We start from the raw sequence: 19,598 nt of genomic DNA, 5'->3' as shown, positions 1-19,598 counted from the left end.
TTGTTTAATAGCAAAAATAATCCTCCCAAACTAATGCTGAAAACTGATCATCTCTATCTGATACATGTTGTGTCTACTAGTTCATTCCCACAGAGAACTGCAGAGGGACAACCTGAATGAAAGCAAGTGTTCCAACATCTGGTGGAAAGCCTTCCCGGAAAGAGCCTGTTATAGCTGCAAAAGGGGGACCAACTCCATATTTTTGGAATGAGATGTTAGATGCGCAGGTGTCCACATACTTTTGGTCATGTAATGTAGAATAGCAATTGTAGGACGTATAAATTACAATTTGTATGATATGTTATGAATTGGAATTTGTAAAATATGTTATAAATGTTCAATATGTTACGAATTACAATGTGTTGTTGCTAATGCTAGCTAGGTGGCTATGCTTTGGGTTAAGTGTAGGGTTAGGGGAAAAACCTTTGAGGGGAGGGTTTGCTAACATGCTAAGGAGCGGCATGCTAAGCTAACATGCTAAGGAGCGGCATGCTAAGCTAACATGCTAAGGAGCGGCATGCTAAGCTAACATGCTAAGGAGCGGCATGCTAAGCTAACATGCTAAGGAGCGGCATGCTAAGCTAACATGCTAAGGAGCGGCATGCTAAGCTAACATGCTAAGTAGCATCTAAAAAGTTGTAAGACGTTGCAAAGTTGCTTATTAGCTAAAATAAGCTAAAGTCATCTGTGATGAGATTCAAACATGCAACCTTTGGGTTGCTATATGTTCGTGTTATACACCCAGCCATCCAAAGAGCAGGAGTAAGGCTTCTCTCCTGTGTGTATACAGTTGGTGTGTTTTTAAGCTGACCAGTTGAAACTCTCCCCACAGAAAGAGTCAGACCAGGCTGAGAGGGAAGCAGTACCACCACGTCAACTGTTAAACTATAAACTTGTTTGTTTTTAAAATGAGAAGCCTCAGAAGATATTTAACACTAAGTGAAAATCCAAGGTCATCTCAATATCTTTACATTAGAAGCTAACAAAACACACCAAAACAGACAAGGTGCACAGTGATATGTAAAGTAAGAGGTTAACATTCTATGATGCTCCCTTTCCTCTGCATTGTTCTCTCACAGTGAGAAACAATAGGATTACAATAGTGTTCTACACTTTCTTCATTTGATCCAATTTACTGTTACAACTTATTTTATGACTCTAATCTTAACTGTTCTGAGAGAACTGGGGGTGGTGAGACCTCTTTGCTCTCTTCATGCTGTTGCTCTCAACACTGTCTTCTGTATGGGCATAGACAGACTTTACAATTGGAGGATGCATTTAATGCATATTTTATAATATTCAATAGGCTACATCTGTCGGTACATATATGTGACAAATATATAATATCTTATAACTAGCTCTATTAAAGGGAAAGGAAGCACCAACCAAACATCAACATGTGAAAATGACATCATCAACCAATTAGTAGGCAATGCCTCCTCGTAAATTGGTCAAAAATCACACGATGCCCACCCATGATGTCATTAGAAACACTTATCTTCCTCAATCTTTTTTTACTACAGAAACACGCAATATTCACATGTTGATGTTGGGGTGGTGCTGGATATGAGGAATATCCCTTTAAGTTAACAGTCTAAAATGTGCTAAATGCTCTGCAGTTGTGCATTTGGTTTGCTAATTTAGTAGTTAGTTAGCTAACTTCTCCTGGATGGTGTCTATTATATGCTGTCTAAAATATATAAATATATATTTTTGCGTGCAGTTACCTAATGTTATGGTATGGCACAAGGTCAGTATGAAGGTATGACAATCTGGATAACACCCAAGCCTAGCTAAGGTGTCCAATAGAGACAAAATATTCCCACAGGCAGTGCAGTACACACAAGCTTTTCCCCAGTGGAGGCCTTTTCCACAGTCAGACAAGGAGTAAGGCTTCTCTCTGTCTAAGAAGCAGTAGATCTGTTCTATGTGCACTATTTCTATGCTTTCCGTTCTGAAGTTTTGTTTTTTACTTCATTTTTGTACAACAGCTGAAAATACAATATTTTGATAATGGAAAATATATTTCACAGCGGTTTAGATGGTACAATGATTCACTACACAATGACTGCTTATTTTGTCACAAACTGGAGGCTATTAGAACTATTGCAATTTTAACATGCAGGAAATGGTGGAGTGATTTCTACATAGTGCATCTTTAAGTGATGGAGTGACTTTAATTCTTAGCTGGTCTGAGAGAACTGATGAGGCTTCTGCCCTTTATGTATACATTTGTGGCGTTTTAAGGTATCCAATCGGGAGAAACTCTTCCCGCAGTCAGAGCAGGAGTAAGGCTTCTCTCCTGTGTGTATACGTTGGTGCGCTTCTAAGTTGCCCAGTTGGGAGAACCTTTTTCCACAGTCAGAGCAGGAATAAGGCTTCTCTCCTGTATGTATTCGCTGATGACATTTTAACATATCCAATCGGGAGAAACTCTTTCTACAGTCAGAACAGGTGTAAGGCTTCTCTCCTGTGTGTGATCTTTTATGAACCTTTAGCTCAGCTGATGTTGTGAAGCACTTCCCACACTCAGAGCAGGAGTAAGGCTTCTCTCCTGTGTGTATACGTTGGTGTGCTTCTAAGTTGCCCAGTTGAGAGAAACTCTTACCACAGTCAGAGCAGGAGTAAGGCTTCTCTCCTGTATGTATTCGTTGGTGACATTTTAACATATCCAATTGGGAGAAACTCTTTCCACATTCAAAGCAGTAGTAAGGCTTCTCTCCAGTGTGCACTCTCTGATGAACTGTCAGAGCTTGTGATGTTGTGAAGCTCTTCCCACAGTCAGTGCAGGAGAAAGGCTTCTCTCCTGTGTGTATACGTTTGTGTGTTTTTAAGTTGCCCAGTTGAGAGAAACACTCCCCACAGTAAGAGCAGGAGTAAGGCTTCTCTCCTGTGTGTATACGTTGGTGTGTTTTTAAGCTGCCCAGTTGAGAGAAACTCTTTCCACAGTCAGAGCAGGAGTAAGGCTTCTCTCCTGTGTGTATTCGTTGGTGGGTTTTTAGGTGGCCCTGTTGAGAGAAACTCTCCCCACAGTCAAAGCAGGAGTATGGCTTCTCTCTTGTGTGTATTCGATGGTGGGTTTTTAGATGGCCCTGTTGAGAGAAACTCTCCCCACAGACAAAGCAGAAGTATGGCTTCTCTCCAGTGTGCACTTTCTGATGAGCTGTTAGAGCCTGTGATGTCGTGAATCTCTTCCCACAGTCAGTACAGGGATACAGATTATCTCCTGTGTGTATTTTTAGGTGTATTTTTAGATTTGATAGAATTGGGAAAATCTCCTCACAATGTGGGCAGTGGTGAGACCTGTTAGCTCTGTGATCTTCCTGCTGTTGCTCTCTGGATGTAGAGAATGTCTCAACATGGTCTCCTGTGTGAAGAACATCAGAAGAACCAATCAGTTGGTGTGATACACATGTCAATCAAATGTATTTTATGAAGCCCTTTTTACATCAGCAGTTTTCACAAAGTGCTTTAAAATATATCCAGCTTAAACCCTCAAAGAGCAAGCAATGCAGATGTAGAAGCACATTGGCTAGGAAAAACTCCCTAGAAAGGAGGAACCAGGCTCTGAGGGGTGGCCAGTCCTCTTCTGGCTGTACCAGTAACATATGAACTCATCAGTAGGCTGTACAATCCAAATGGGGAATACATCTATTCTAAAAGTGGGTAACAGTCAGGCTTGTGGTCTATATAAATGCAACATGTAAAGTGTTGGTCGAAAGGTTTCATGAGCTGAAATAAAATATCCCAGAAATGTTTCATATTCACAAAAAGACTATTTCTCAAAATGTTTTACATCTTTGTTAGTGAGCATTTCTCCATTGCCAAAATAATCCGTCCACCTAACAGGTGTGACATATCAAGAAGCTGATTAAACAACATGATCATTACACAGGTGCACCTTCAGCTGGGGACAAAATGCCACTAAAATGTGCAGTTTTGTCACAACACCACCACAGACGTTTCAAGTTGAGGGAGCGTGCAATTGGCATGCTGACTGCAGGAATGTCCACCAAAGCAGTTGCCAGAGAATTTAATGTTAATTTCTCTATCATAAGCCACCTCCAACATCATTGTTGAGAATTTGGCCCGTATGTCCAATCGGCCTCACAACCGCAGACCATGTGTAACCACGCCAGCTTCTTCACATGTGGGATCGTCTGAGACCAGCCACCCGGACAGCTGATGAAACTGAGGAGTATTTCGGTCTGTAATACAGCCCTTTTGTGGGGAGAAACTCATTAAGATTTTTTGGGCCAAGCTTCCAAGTGGGTGGGCCTATGCCCTCGCAGGCCCACCAATGGCTGCTCCCCATGTCTTAAGTGTAAAACTAACGATGACTCAATAATCCATGCCTTCTTGGAGTGCAATACATTTAAAAAGTTATGGGCGGAGTTAGAAAGTTGGCAGAAGTTTTACAATGTAAATTTACTTTGAATCTGTCTATCTGCATATTTCAAGACATGGCATATGGGGGTGCCGTGGAGTAGACCATGCTTTTCTCTCCTCGACAGTGGATGAATCAAATGTAATATTTCCAATATTGAAAGGGTGTAATGAGAAAAACAGAACAGTACAATTTGAGGCCATATGGCATAGAGTGCTATAAGCACTGGAAGGTTCCAGGGGATGAAGGAGAGTGTGAACCATACATGATGTGTATGGTAGCAGTCGAACAGTCGCAAATAGATTCATTTTCTCATGGCGCACAAGACTGATTGGCTCCTGTCTGGGTGGACTAATCCATTGCGGAGGCCATAGGGATGGCATAGTACATCACTAAGACATGTGCTACTGAAATTGTATATGGTTATACTATGTAAGAACAATGGTGCAACACTAATACAAATTACATTATTTTATAACATGTGCTTTTTCTTCCACGTTAGATAGCGGTCACTGTCTGCGATTCTGAAACAATATTTTTGAGGAGTGTGGAAACCAACTTAAATAGGTCTGTAAATCAATAGCCTAATTGTTAAATGTACCTGGTTTTAGAAATCATCCATATTTACTGAGTGTATGGAACATTAAGCACATCTTCCAAATATTGAAGAAAAAAAACACACAAAAAACAAGCCATGAGGTCAAAGGAATTGTCCGTAGAGCTCAGAGACAGGATTGTATAGAGGCACAGAGAAGGAGAAGGTCACTAAAAATTGTCTGCAGCATTTAAGGTCCCTAGGCGTCCCGCTAGCTGGACGACTTCCGGTGAAACTGGAGGGCGCGCAAATCAAATAAATAATCATAAAAATGATGGATATTAAACATTTAGGTAAATATAAGTGTCTTATTTCAGCTGAAAGCTTAAATTCTTGTTAATCTAACTGCACTGTCCGATTTACAGTAGCCATTACAGCGAAAACATGCCATGTGATTGTTTGAGGACGGCGCCCCGACATCAAAATATTTTTCCACCGGCACAGGTTGCATAAATTCACAAATAGCGATTAAATATTCACTTACCTTTTTGAAAATCTTCCTCTGATTTGTCATCCAAAGGGTCCCAGCTATAACATGTAGTGTCGTTAGACATAATCCTTCTTTATTTCCCAAAAAGTCAGTTTAGTTGGCGCCATCGATTTGAGTAATCCACTCGTTCAACATGCAGAGAAAGGAAACCGAAAATCTACCCCTAAACTTTGTTTCAACAAGTCAAAATACATTTCTATTTACTCCTCAGATACCCTAAAATGTAATCAAACTATAATATTTCTTACGGAAAGAAGTATGTTCAATGGGAAACCGACTTTAGATGGCGAGACTTTCATGGCGCCCGCAAATACAAATTTCCAAGACTGTGTCCCTGTACTTACACTGATATTTCTTATTGGTTTTTGAAGTTACAAGCCTGAAACCTTGAACATAGACTGCTGACACCCTGTGGAAGCCATAGGAATTGCATCCAGGGAGCTAATCTGTTTTCGCATTGTCATTACACGGGACAAGTGAGGGGGAATTTTTTTTAATCAATTTTAGAATAAGGATGCAAGTTAACCAAATGTGGAAAATGTCAACGGGTCTGAATACTTTCCGAATGCACTGTATTTACAGAAAGAAGATAGATCCTGCTTCTGTTGCCTGTTTGAGTGTGTTTGATAGCCTATTGATTCTGTGAGCTCCAAGCCTCACACAATTGCAACATGTCAGATAAAGCAATTTCCTAATTTGAGAAGTTTTTTTGTGCTATGTTGTAATAAAGGTTTTAATGTGTGGTATGCTGTAATAAAGGTTTTAATGTGTGCTATGCTGTAATAAAGGTTTTAATGTGTGGTATGCTGTAGAAGGTTTTAATGTGTGGTATGCTGTAATAAAGGTTTTAATGTGTGGTATGTTGTAATAAAGGTTTTAATGTGTGGTATGCTGTAAAAGGTTTTAATGTGTGGTATGCTGTAATGAAGGTTTTAATGTGTGGTATGCTGTAATACAGGTGTTAATGTGTGGTATGCTGTAATACAGGTTTTAATGTGTGGTGTGCTGTAAAAGGTTTTAATGTGTGCTATGCTGTAAAAGGTTTTAATGTGTGCTATGCTGTAGAAGGTTTTAATGTGTGGTATGCTGTAATACAGGTTTTAATGTGTGCTATGCTGTAGAAGGTTTTAATGTGTGGTATGCTGTAATACAGGTTTTAATGTGTGGTATGATGTAATAAAGGTTTTAATGTGTGGTATGCTGTAGAAGGTTTTAATGTGTGGTATGCTGTAAAAGGTTTTAATGTGTGGTATGATGTAATAAAGGTTTTAATGTGTGGTATGCTGTAGAAGGTTTTAATGTGTGGTATGCTGTAAAAGGTTTTAATGTGTGGTATGCTGTAAAAGGTTTTAATGTGTGGTATGCTGTAATACAGGTTTTAATGTGTGGTATGCTGTAATACAGGTTTTAATGTGTGGTATGCTGTAATAAAGGTTTTAATGTGTGGTATGCTGTAATAAAGGTTTTAATGTGTGGTATGATGTAATACAGGTTTTAATGTGTGGTATGCTGTAATACAGGTGTTAATGTGTGGTATGCTGTAATAAAGGTTTTAATGTGTGGTATGCTGTAATAAAGGTGTTAATGTGTGGTATGTTGTAATACAGGTGTTAATGTGTGGTATGCTGTAATACAGGTGTTAATGTGTGGTATGTTGTAATACAGGTGTTAATGTGTGGTATGCTGTAATAAAGGTTTTAATGTGTGGTATGCTGTAATACAGGTGTTAATGTGTGGTATGCTGTAATACAGGTGTTAATGTGTGGTATGCTGTAATACAGGTTTTAATGTGTGGTATGCTGTAATAAAGGTGTTAATGTGTGGTATGCTGTAATAAAGGTGTTAATGTGTGGTATGCTGTAAAAGGTTTTAATGTGTGGTATGCTGTAATACAGGTGTTAATGTGTGGTATGCTGTAATACAGGTGTTAATGTGTGGTATGCTGTAATAAAGGTGTTAATGTGTGGTATGCTGTAATACAGGTGTTAATGTGTGGTATGCTGTAATACAGGTGTTAATGTGTGGTATGCTGTAATACAGGTGTTAATGTGTGGTATGCTGTAATAAAGGTGTTAATGTGTGGTATGCTGTAATACAGGTGTTAATGTGTGGTATGCTGTAATACAGGTGTTAATGTGTGGTATGCTGTAATACAGGTGTTAATGTGTGGTATGCTGTAATAAAGGTGTTAATGTGTGGTATGCTGTAATAAAGGTGTTAATGTGTGGTATGCTGTAATACAGGTGTTAATGTGTGGTATGCTGTAATAAAGGTGTTAATGTGTGGTATGCTGTAATACAGGTGTTAATGTGTGGTATGCTGTAATACAGGTGTTAATGTGTGGTATGCTGTAATACAGGTGTTAATGTGTGGTATGCTGTAATACAGGTGTTAATGTGTGGTATGCTGTAATAAAGGTTTTACAGTAATTTTCCTTTAGAACACATTATAATCATTTATTTAGTATTGTTTACAACTGTTCCAAACAGTCAGAAATATAATATTGTAATCTAACAGCACCTGTTTGCCACACAATAGACTACGCATGCAGCTCTCACTCCAATACCATCCTTTTCTTTTTTCTTTTACTAGAGAACTCAGTTAAGAACAAATTCTTATTTACAAACCCGGGACGACGCTGGGCCAATTGTGCGCCGCCCTATGGGACTCCCAATCACAGCCGGATGGGATGCAGCCTGGATTCGAACCAGATGCAGTGTCTTCGACCACTGTGCCACTCTTGCTATCCTTCTTCCTGTTATTATTATAACTATTGTTATGATCATCGTTAAAATAATAAGTAATGTCATTATCATTAGCAGGCTTAGTATAGTAGCCTTGTATATTGTGAATAATGATGAGTGGGAAAGTTAGACACACAAATATCATACCCCCAATACATGCTAACCTCTCACCATTAAAATAAGAGGGGAGGATAGCATTTGTTTTGGCGGAGGGGTATGATGTGTTTTGCATCTGTTACTTTCTCACTCATCATTATTAATGTAGAAGTGTTTAGAAACACATTCTATTCTTATTTAATAAGTGGACTCGAACTAAGGTGAACCCAAGAGCCATCGCCAGCAATCATGGAGTGTTTAGAAACATTCTATTCTTATTTAATAACTGGATAGGAGTGGACTTGAACTAAGGTGAACCCAGAGCCATCGCCAGCAATCAGTTCATCATTATTAACGTAGAAGTGTTTGGAAACATATTCTATTGTTATTTAATAACTGGATAGGAGTGGACTTGAACTAAGGTGAACCCAGAGCCATCGCCAGCAATCATGGATCTTTATTTCTTCTTCTCACCAACAGTCATATCTGACATTAAGTTGGCTTACATGCATAATCGTAGCCTATTTTACAAGTGGTGATTTGCAATATCAGCCATTTTATCAATTGATTCTTCAGCGATAAAAGTAATATTTCATCCATGCTTTATGAGTTTAGTTGCCTTTTACTCATTTTAGGTATTTACACTTTTACTTGCATTTCATCTCGTTATAAACAAAATGTCTTCTGCAAAATCTTGTTGCATCAGTCTTGGCCATTAGTCCCCATCTCATAATGGTATATTCTCCTTCCAGCTGCAAACCAAGTGTCAAGGTGGCTATCGTCAATAATGTACCGAATAAGAACTGTGGCTTTAAGCTTCAGTCACTTTGCCTGTAGCCTATTCATGTTAAATACATGGGTTTTCTTCTCCATAATTCTAACAATTTGTTCATTTGCTTCAGTTTCTATGTACCGGGATTCACCTTGCCTGAATTTATTCGGGGAAGTGCTTCTCTATGCAAGTGTCAACATCCTAACCTACTAACAACGATTTGGTCCCAGTCACCACTTTCTAGTTGCAAATGAAGGCTACCCAGCAACAGGTTTTTACCAGTCACCACTTTCTAGTTGCAAATGAAGGCTACCCAGCAACAGGTTTTTACCAGTCACCACTTTCTAGTTGCAAATGAAGGCTACCCAGAAACAGGTTTTTACCAGTCACCACTTTCTAGTTGCAAATGAAGGCTACCCAGCAACGGGTTTTTACCACATTGGTTCCCTTACTGGTTCATCGGTCCTTGGTTAGCGCTCAGTTTTTCATAATACTTTTACTCAAGGGCCTTTTCACGGGTGGTCCTACAGTTTCCATGGTCTTAAAGTTTCCATGGTCTTAAAGTTTCATGAGTTAGACAGTCGGCTTCTGAGTGCAGGTTTTATCACACATGCTTCCCATCCGTGTAGTTTTGGGGGATGTTTAGGGTAAGTAGTTTGCAGTTCCCATGAATAATTGTTAACTCTAGTGGGCCTCAGCTCATTTTACATTTTTTGTATTTTTTTATATCTTTATTTAACCAGGCAAGTCAGTGAAGAACAAACTCTTATTTTCAATGACGGCCTGGGAACAGTGGGTTAACTGGTCTAGGAACAGTGGGTTAACTGCCTGTTCAGGGGCAGAACGACAGATTTGTACCTTGGCAGCTCGGGGATTCGATCTTGCAACCTTTCGGTACATTGCACAGGCTTCCAGTCGCAACCTGTGTACATTGCACAGGCTTCCAGTCGAAGCTCGCATCCACAACAAGATCATGGTGCCTACAGAGAAACAAAGGGAACAGCCCCTCCCTACCTTCAGGTTATGGTCAAATTCTACATCCCAACCCGAGCGGAATTACTCAAATATAAGTGTAAAAATTTACAAAACAACCATTGCTGTGCAGTCTGGAGTTTGGCAGGGATGTGTGATGTCAGAATTACAGAAGAGATTGAACCTGCTTTTACCATGATTAACAGATTTACCAATCTTCTCCTCCTCTTCTTCATCTTTAATGTTGACATTCAGCTCCAGTGTTTGACTGCAGTCTTCCAGCTTCACTGATGCCATCTCTGGATCCTGCAGTGCAAACTGGGCTCCACTGTAACAATCAGGACCCAGTGACTGAAGATTTGGACTCAGTGTGGAAGGAGAGAGGCAGGCTGGATTTGTCCTCACTGTTGATGTAGTAATAAAGAGAAACAGACACAAAAATTATCGTCTTGACAGTTCTGGAACTTTCTTATTCTGTATAATATGTTTTTTCCTGTTCAATGATCTAATTTCAATAGATCAAGTAGCTAAGCATTGACAACAAAAATTCATTCCCATTTGACACGAAGTGCACACTTTAAATTACACATCGTAAGTGCACTTAACCTATATAGTAGATTTCCTGAATTCCCATACAGTGCATTTCGAAAGTACTCAGACCCCTTGACTTTTTCCATATTTTGTTATGTTTTACAGCCTTACTCTAAAATGGATCAAATGTATTATTTTCCTCATCAATCTACACACAATACCCCATGACATCACAATACCCCCTGACATCACAATATCCCCTGACATCACAATATCCCCTGACATCACAATACCCCCTGACATTCTTGCAAATGTATTAAAAATAAAAAACAGAAATAACTTCTTTATTATTAACTTATTGGATGGCAGGGAGCTCAGGCCCAGTGAGGTACTGTGCCGTAAGTACTACCCTCTGTAGCGCCTTGAAGTCGGATCCCGAGCAGTTGCCATACCAAGCAGTGATGCATGCTCTCGATGTTGCTCCTTTTCCTCTAGTCCATGATCAGCTCCTTTGTCTTGCACCACACTGCATTACAGATTGGGTTAGGGAAGGGTTGAAAATGTCAGTGAAGACACTTTCCAGCTGGTCAGCGCAAGATCTGAGTACGCGTCCTGGTAATCCGTCTGGCCCTGCAGCCTTGTGAATGTTAAGGTCTTACTCACATCGGCTGGAACAGCTGGTGCTCTCATGCATGATTCGGTGTTGCTTGTCTCGAAGCGAGCATAAAAGGCATTTATCTCAACTGGTAGGCTCGCGTAACGGGGGCAGCTCGCGGCTAGGTTTCCCTTTGTAATCTGTGATAGTTTGTAAACCCTGCCACAACCTGACGACTGTCAGAGCTGGTGTAGTAGGATTTGATCTCAGTCCTGTATTGACGCTTTGCCTGTTTGATGGTTCATCATAGGGCGTATCGGGATTTCTTATAAGCGTCCAGGTTAGTGTCCTGCTCCTTGAAAGCAGCTGCTCCAGCCTTTAGCTCAGTGCAGATGTTGCCTGTAATTCACGGCTTCTGGTTGGGATATGTACGTACGGTCACTGTGAGGTTGACATCATCGATGCACTTATTAGTGAAGCTGGTGACTGATGTGGTATACTACTCAATGCCACCAGATGAATGCCAGAACATATTCCAGTCTGTGCTAGCAAAACAGTCCTGTAGCTTAGCATCTGCTACGTCGGACCTCTTCCGTATTGAGCACGTCACTGGTACGTCCTGTTTGAGTTTTTGCTTTAAACTTCTTGACGCACCCATCCCATTAGCGGGATCATTTATCAACATCCGCTGAATTGCAGAGCGCCAAATTCAAATTAAATTACTAAAAATATTTAATTTTCATGAAATCACAAGTGCAATATAGCAAAACACAGCTTAGCTTGTTGTTAATCCACCTGGCATGTCAGATTTCAATAAAGCTTTTCGGCGAAAGCATAACAAGCGTTTATGTAAGAACATCTCTCTCAGTAGACAAAATATTACAAACAGCTAGCAGCCAAGTAGATTGGTCATGAAAGTCAGAAAAGCAATAAATTAAATCGCTTACCTTTGATGATCTTCGGATGTTTGCACTCACGAGACTCCCAGTTACACAATAAATGTTCCTTTTGTTCCATAAAGATTGTTTTTATATCCAAAATACCTCCATTTGTTCAGCGCGTTATGTTCACGAAACCACAGGCTCAAACGGTCATGACATTGCATTCCAAATAGTATCCGTAAAGTGCGTAGAAAGATGTCAAATGTTTTTTATAATCAATCCTCAGGTTGTTTTTACAATATATAATCGATAATATGTCAAACGGAATGTAGCTTCTTCCATAGGCGAGAGAGAGAAAATGGCTGTTGCGCATGAAAAACTCTGCTGGCACCCAGCCATCCACTGACGCAATGAGTTCTTTCTCGCTCATTTTTCAAAAGAAAAGCCTGAAACTATGTCTAAGGACTGTTCACAGCTTGAGGAAGCCATAGGAAAAGGAATCTGGTTGATATCCCTTTAAATGGAGGCAAGGCATCCAATGGAACAGAGAGCTTTCAGGAAAAACAGCACTTCCTTGTTGGATTTTCCTCAGGTTTTCGCCTGCAATATCAGTTCTGTTATACTGACAGACAATATTTTGACAGTTTGAAACTTTAGAGTGTTTTCTATCCTAATCTGATTATATGCATATTCTAGTTTCTGGGCCTGAGAAATAGGTAGTTTCAAATTGGTACGTTTTTTAGCCAAAAACAATAATAACGCCCCCAACACTCAAGAAGTTTTAAGCAGGAATCAGGAGGATAGAATTATGGTCAGATTTGCCAAATGGAGGGTGAGGGAGAGCATTGTACGTGTCTCTGTGTGTGGACTAATGGTGATCTAGATTTTTTTTTTTTGCATCTGTGACATGCTGGTAGAAATGGAACAAAACGGATTTCAGTTTCCGGCCTCTAGGAATGCCGCCTCTGGATGAGCATTTTCTTATGTCCTTATTCAGCTCATTGAGTCCGGTCTTAGTGCCAGCATCGCTTTGTGGTGGTAAATAGACAGCTACAAAAAATATTATCCATGTCCTTGTTACGCCACGACCCGGTGAAACATAGGATATTAAAAAAATGTACACTACAGTCAAAAGATTGGGCACACCTATTTTCCAAATCTCTGCAGAATGCTGTGGTAGCCATGCTGGTTAGGTGTGCCTTAAATTCTAAATAAAATCACTGACAGTGTCACTAGCAAAGCACCATCACACCTCCTCCTCCATGCTTCATGGTGGGTACCACACTTGCAGAGATCATCTATTCACCTACTCTGCGTCTCACAAAGACAGCGGTTGGAACCAAAAAATCTCAAATTTCGACTAATCACACCAAAAGGACAGATTTCCACCAGTCTAATGTCTATTGCTCATGTTTCTTGGCCCAAGCAAGTCTCTTCTTCTTATTGGTACCACTTTAGTAGTGGTTTCTTTGCAGCAATTTGACCATGAAGTCCTGATTTACACAGTCTCCTCTGAATAGTCGATGTTGAGATGTGTTTGTTACTTGAACTTTGTGAAGCATTTATTTGAGCAGCAATTACTGAGGCTGGTAACTCCTCTGCAGCAGAGGTAACTCTAGGTCTTCCTTTCCTGTGGCGATCTTCATAAGAGCCCGTTTGAAACAACTTTAAGTTCTTGAAATTTTCCGGAATGACTGACCATGTCTTAAAGTAATGCTGGACTGTCGTTTCTTTGCTTATTTGAGCTGTTCTTGCCATAATATGGACTTGTTTTTTTACCAAATAGGGCTATCTTTTGTATACCACCCCTACCTTGTCACAACACAGCTGATTGGCTCAAACGCATTAAGAAGGAAAGAAATTCCACAAATGAACTTTTAAGAAAGCACACCTGTTAATTGAAATGCATTCCAGGTGACCTCATTGTCACGGATCCCTCCGGTACTGTTGCTCATTCCGTGCACCAGTTTCGGAGGTCTACATCACTGGCCTTTAGGAACTGAACTGTATCATTACGCTCACCTGGTCTCCATATTCTCCCCTGATGAGTAATTGTATAAATGTGCCCTTTGTTCACCATTGTCTTGTGAGTACCTGTGCCTGGTTGTTTTGGCTTTCGTGCAACTTGTATTGTGCAGATGATTACGGGTCTCATCCCGTGTGGTATCATTGTGCGTGTATGTTACGGATCTCATCCCGTGTGGTATCATTGTGCGTGTATGTTATTGGTCTCATCCCGTGTGGTATCTTTGTGCGTGTATGTTATGGGTCTCATCCCGTGTGGTATCTTTGTGCGTGTATGTTATGGGTCTCGTCCCATGTGGTATCATTGTGCGTGTATGTTATTGGTCTCATCCCGTGTGGTATCATTGTGCGTGTATGTTATGGATCTCGTCCCGTGTGGTATCATTGTGCGTGTATGTTATTGGTCTCGCACCGTGTGGTATCATTGTGCGTGTATGTTATTGGTCTCATCCCGTATGGTATCTTTGTGCGTGTATGTTATTGGTCTCATCCCGTGTGGTATCTTTGTGCGTGTATGTTATGGGTCTCGTCCCATGTGGTATCATTGTGCGTCCTTGCAGCATGCCTAAGGCACATTCACGCAGATGAGCAGGGACCCTGGGCATCTTTATTTTGGTGTTTTTCAGAGTCAGTGGAAAGGCCTCTTTAGTGTTCTAAGTTTTCATAACTGTGACCTTAATTGCCTACTGTCAGCTGTTAGTGTCTTAAAGACCAATCCACAGGTGCATGTTCATTAATTGTTTATGGTTCATTGAACAAGCATGGGAAACAGTGTTAAAACCCTTTACAATGAAGATCTGTGAAGTTATTTGGATTTTTACGAATTATCTTTGAAAGACAGGGTCCTGAAAAAGGGATGTTTCTTTTTTCTTACTGAGTGTATTTACTATGACATGTGGTTGACAAGCTATCTTAACATGAATGAACTGATGAAGATAAGTTGCTCTGGATAACAGCGTCTGCTAAATGACTCAAATGTAAGTGTAATCATGTACAAAACGACCACTGCTGTGCAGTCTGGAGTTTGGCAGGGATGTGTAATGTCAGAATTACAGAATAGATTGAACTTGCTTTTACCATGATTAACAGATTTACCAATCTTACTGTATGTAGTTACTGTATGTATTCATATCAGTAGGCTGGTACTGTATGTATTCATATCAGTAGGCAGGTACTGTATGTATTCATATCAGTAGGCTGGTACTGTATGTATTCATATCAGTAGGCTGGTACTGTATGTATTCATATCAGTAGTCTGGTACTGCATGTATTCATATCAGTAGTCTGGTACTGCATGTATTCATATCAGTAGGCTGGTACTGTATGTATTCATATCAGTAGCCTGGTACTGTATGTATTCATATCAGTAGCCTGGTACTGTATGTATTCATATCAGTAGCCTGGTACTGTATGTATTCATATCAGTAGCCTGGTACTGTATGTATTCATATCAGTAGTCTGTGCAATACAATGGGGAATAAAACTATTCTAAAAGTATCTCTTAAGTCATGAAAATTATGACCCATATCATCCTCTCACTATCACAAGGGTTAGTAACTACACAGACTCATTTCATAGAACTTTAAACTGGCAGTTTGTCTACTTCACTTCTTTAGTCTACTCTCTGAACACTCCAGACAGCCCAGTGAATAAAACAAATGCTGACAATACTGGTGTCAAACCATGCAAGTGTCAGTAGCATGAAATAATATCTACCTTCTCATTGAAACAGTTCATCATGAAACAGTTCTACTGCAACTTTTCATACACAGTGGGAAGTTGGAATGAACAACAAACTTAGTTAGATAGAACCTGCTCTTACCATGAGAAACAGATTCCCCAATCTTCTCCTCCTCTTCTTCATCTTTAATGATGACATTCAGCTCCAGTGTTTGACTGCAGTCTTCCAGCTTCACTGATGCCATCTCTGGATCCTGCAGTGCAAACTGGGCTCCACTGTCACAATCAGGACCCAGTGACTGAAGGATTGGACTCAGTTTGGAAGGAGAGAGGCAGGCTGGGTTTGTCCTCACTGTTGATGTTACCGGCCTCAGACTTAATCTGAGTCGGCCAGTAGTAATAAAGAGAAACAAACACAAAAGTTATTGCCTTGACAGTTCTGGCGCTTTCTTTATTCTCTAAAAATATTTTCATTTTTTAAAAATGCAATTATCTAATCTCAATAGATCACTATAGCTAAGCACTGACAACTCAACATTCATTCCCATTAGACACAAAGTGCACACTTTAAATGACACAACATAAGTACTCTTAACCTATAGTAGATTTCCTCAATTCACATAAATCTATAAATGACTCAAAAAACATTTAGGTTTCTGTTTGTTTTAGGCAGTATTATGAACTATTTCCCTGAACAACCATGTCTCCGACATATTATTTCAACTAACAAAAATCTCTTGTATTTCCCGTTCACACGATAGTAACATTTATAAATAAAGACGGAAACAACTGAATGTGTCTGAATATTACTACACATGTAGAAAACTGATAATCATTACATTCAGCTTCCAAACTGTAGTGTGACTGTGTCTGAATATTACTACACATGTAGAAAACTGATAATCATTACATTCAGCTTCAAAACTGTAGTGTCACTGTGAATCTGTCCATCTCTACTGCTGCCCCCTTACTGCCTGCACTGAGCGAAACGCAGACAAGCTGACAATCCTCTGAATTGACCAACGCCCAGAGCGCACTCTAGAGTACATTTACAAACAAACCCTAAAGCCAGTAGGGTCCAGCTGTGACATCATCTCTCAGAGTCTCTATGCTGCCTGCCACCTACTGATATGTCATCTCAGTGCAGTGCAGCTCTCAGGATAAGTGGGCATTTCCAAAGGAACGATATATGGAGAAGTGGACGTTTCCAAAGGAACGATATATGGAGAAGTGGGCGTTTCCAAAGGAACGATATATGGAGAAGTGGGCGTTTCCAAATGAACGATATATGGAGAAGTGGGCGTTTCCAAATGAACGATATATGGAGAAGTGGGCGTTTCCAAAGGAACAATATCAGGAGAAGTGGTGGTTAAAATATCCAATAACAAATAATACATAGTCAAATAAAGGTGTTTTATAAGGTAGCTAACGTTAGCTAGCATTTAGAACAACAGGTTAACTACGGTTAGGTAGGTAAAGTTCAAAGATACAGTTCAGTGAGTGAAGAGGTTTTTTTTTTTTGCATAACTGAAATTCCTTACTGTAATTTCTGCAGATCATGACTAAAGTCTGATAACCCAAACGAAGTATTGAGTGGCACCTTTCGAAACCCCCACTTTTCCTAAGAGACGCACTGCAACGATAGACGACCTATCGGTAGTGGGCAGGCAGCACAGAGACCCTGAGGGGCGACTGCTCTGAGAGATGACGTTGCAGCTGGACCCCTCTACTTAAAGCTGCATGAATTCGGACCAGTCAAATGTTTGGGCCAAGCCAAGGGTCGGCCGAAATTGTAAAACATAAACGTCTATAATTTGATAAGTTTGGTCCGGTCCGTGGATTTTGAAATCCAGTCCGCCGGTCCGCACCAAAAAAGACCCCCAAAATAGACTTCCAAAAGAAGTCGAGGGGCTCCTCCGCAGACAGAGTGGATGCCGCCATTTTACCAACTCAGGAGCTTCATTTTACACAAAATCAATAACATGTAAAAACGAACAAAAAAATCTCAAAGATTCTTTATGAAATGACCTTGTCGAAATAATGTACATTCACTCGGAAGACCCCCAAGTCTACGTGACATGTAAAATAGTTTTTAATCACGTTTTTCACTCACTGGGTTTGACACAAACAATAACGCATAAAACCGGAAGGATTTGTTGTCTAGCATGTTATGACGTTCTTTCGATGTTAGACTGTTTAAACTTGCTATCACATACCTTCAGTAATGAAGAGAAACGGACACAAAAGTTATCCTCTTGACAGCACAGTTATGGCGTTTCTTTATTCTGAAGAATGCGATCGGGGTTGCTAGGTGTTTCAAAAATGTCTAGCCCAATGACCAAAACCCGTCCACAAGGCCTGAAAACGTGCCGATTTTTTTCCAGCCGCAAGAGAGGAGTTGACACATTTTGCCATAGTTATCGCCTTTTCCACAACGTTATGGAGCGAATTAAGAAGGAATATCGACGTAAGAAGTTACCTTTGGTTTTCCATCAAAATAATAATTATTGCAAGCTAACATGACTAATAAAGGAATTTGAATATGTCTCAAGACTAAAGACAATTCGCTCTTATTAAACTCGCCAGATCATTTTCAGTCATTGGATGTAGATTTAACTGCAATGATTGTAAATAAATCCCTTGTGCATAACTATTGATCAATCCAACAGGAGAGTTTGAGGGATGAAAGTTGGACAGAGGATATCGAGAACTTCAAAAAACGAATTAGGCTATTGACTTAAACCCTTTACAATGAAGGCTATTGACTTGTCATTTCAAATATGCATAGGCTAGGCTTACTGACTAAAATCTGCGTTTATGATTGTAATTCAACTTTGCCATGGTTTGGTTAGCTAGATGCAAGTAGTATATAGCCAGATAGCCCACAGTAGCCTAGGCAATATATAAGATGAATGATTTAGCAGCTCCCGCTCACCCAGCAACAGACTGCCTAATAGTCAGCAGCAGGTCACAGTGAAATAAATATTTTAAAGAAAAATGCTATAGCGGCTGCGGTGCAATTAAGAAGTAGCCCAAAAACCCGCAACCATTACATTTTCACCCACATCGTTTTCCAGGTAGCCCACAGGAAAACTGCAAACATGGCAACCCCGAATAGGAGGGATAACGTTTCCCGGTTGCAGGGACTTCACTCCATAGAAATCCAATATGGCTGCCAACGCAATACCATATATGGACAAGTGTTTGTGACACCGAACTCAGTAGCTCAACTCTCATTGGTCCTAACGATTTTCTTAAATTTTTGCATGTATCTTGCGACACCGCCATCAAATCAAATTGTATTTGTCACACGCGCCTTATACAACAACCGTATACCTTACCATGAAATACTTACTTACCAGCCCTTCCCAACAATGCAGTTAAAAAATAAGAAAATTAACAAATAGATAAAAAGAAAATACATTGTACTAGTAAGACATCATGGATGACGTCGATGGATCATCAGAAATGGGGATAGATAGATGTGTGTGTATATATATATATATATATAGAGAGAGAGAAAGAGATAGATATATAGTGCATATTTAATGTGTTAACAAGGCAAATAGTTATATGTATTATATTTACCTGCATGTATACCTAACTAATTGTCTGTATCTATATTGCAGAGATAAGTGGTGTCTTGCAGAGTAAAGATCAGAGCTCCAGCAAGCTCGTTTTGAGATCTAGCTACTGTAGCCAGCAACCCAACAACAGTGTGTACCAATACCAATTTCAAATACAAAAAACAACACAACAGGACATTTCCTTAATCCCACCTGGCCTATCAGAGTTCCAGATGGAGCTATCAGCATATTGCTTACACCTAT

General features: G+C 40.0%; 1 protein-coding gene across 1 annotated transcript; it reads right to left on the bottom strand.

The window, feature by feature from the left end:
- Positions 1-1,453: 1,453 nt before the first annotated feature.
- Positions 1,454-10,454, bottom strand: LOC109884134 (zinc finger protein OZF-like). The gene is made up of 2 exons (XM_031821257.1): positions 10,251-10,454; positions 1,454-3,367 (listed from the first exon to the last, which is right to left on the bottom strand). Exons 1-2 carry the CDS (start codon positions 10,351-10,353, stop codon positions 2,184-2,186), a joined length of 1,287 nt encoding a protein of 428 aa, XP_031677117.1. The 5' UTR covers positions 10,354-10,454; the 3' UTR covers positions 1,454-2,183.
- Positions 10,455-19,598: the final 9,144 nt, after the last annotated feature.

The sequence above is a fragment of the Oncorhynchus kisutch genome, unplaced genomic scaffold (genome assembly GCF_002021735.2).
Source record: "Oncorhynchus kisutch isolate 150728-3 unplaced genomic scaffold, Okis_V2 scaffold3945, whole genome shotgun sequence".
Classification (NCBI taxonomy): domain Eukaryota; kingdom Metazoa; phylum Chordata; class Actinopteri; order Salmoniformes; family Salmonidae; genus Oncorhynchus; species Oncorhynchus kisutch.
This window is presented reverse-complemented; position numbering and strand designations above follow the sequence as displayed.

What these genes read in the sequence shown, in the direction of transcription:
- LOC109884134 (XM_031821257.1), bottom strand. Translation starts at nt 10,353, where the DNA reads ATGGCATCAGTGAAGCTGGAAGACTGCAGTCAAACACTGGAGCTGAAT. An exon ending in TGGTAAATCTGTTAATCATG is followed by an intron (nt 3,368 to 10,250) that starts GTAAAAGCAGGT and finishes TTCTTCACACAG; the next exon opens with GAGACCATGTTGAGACATTC.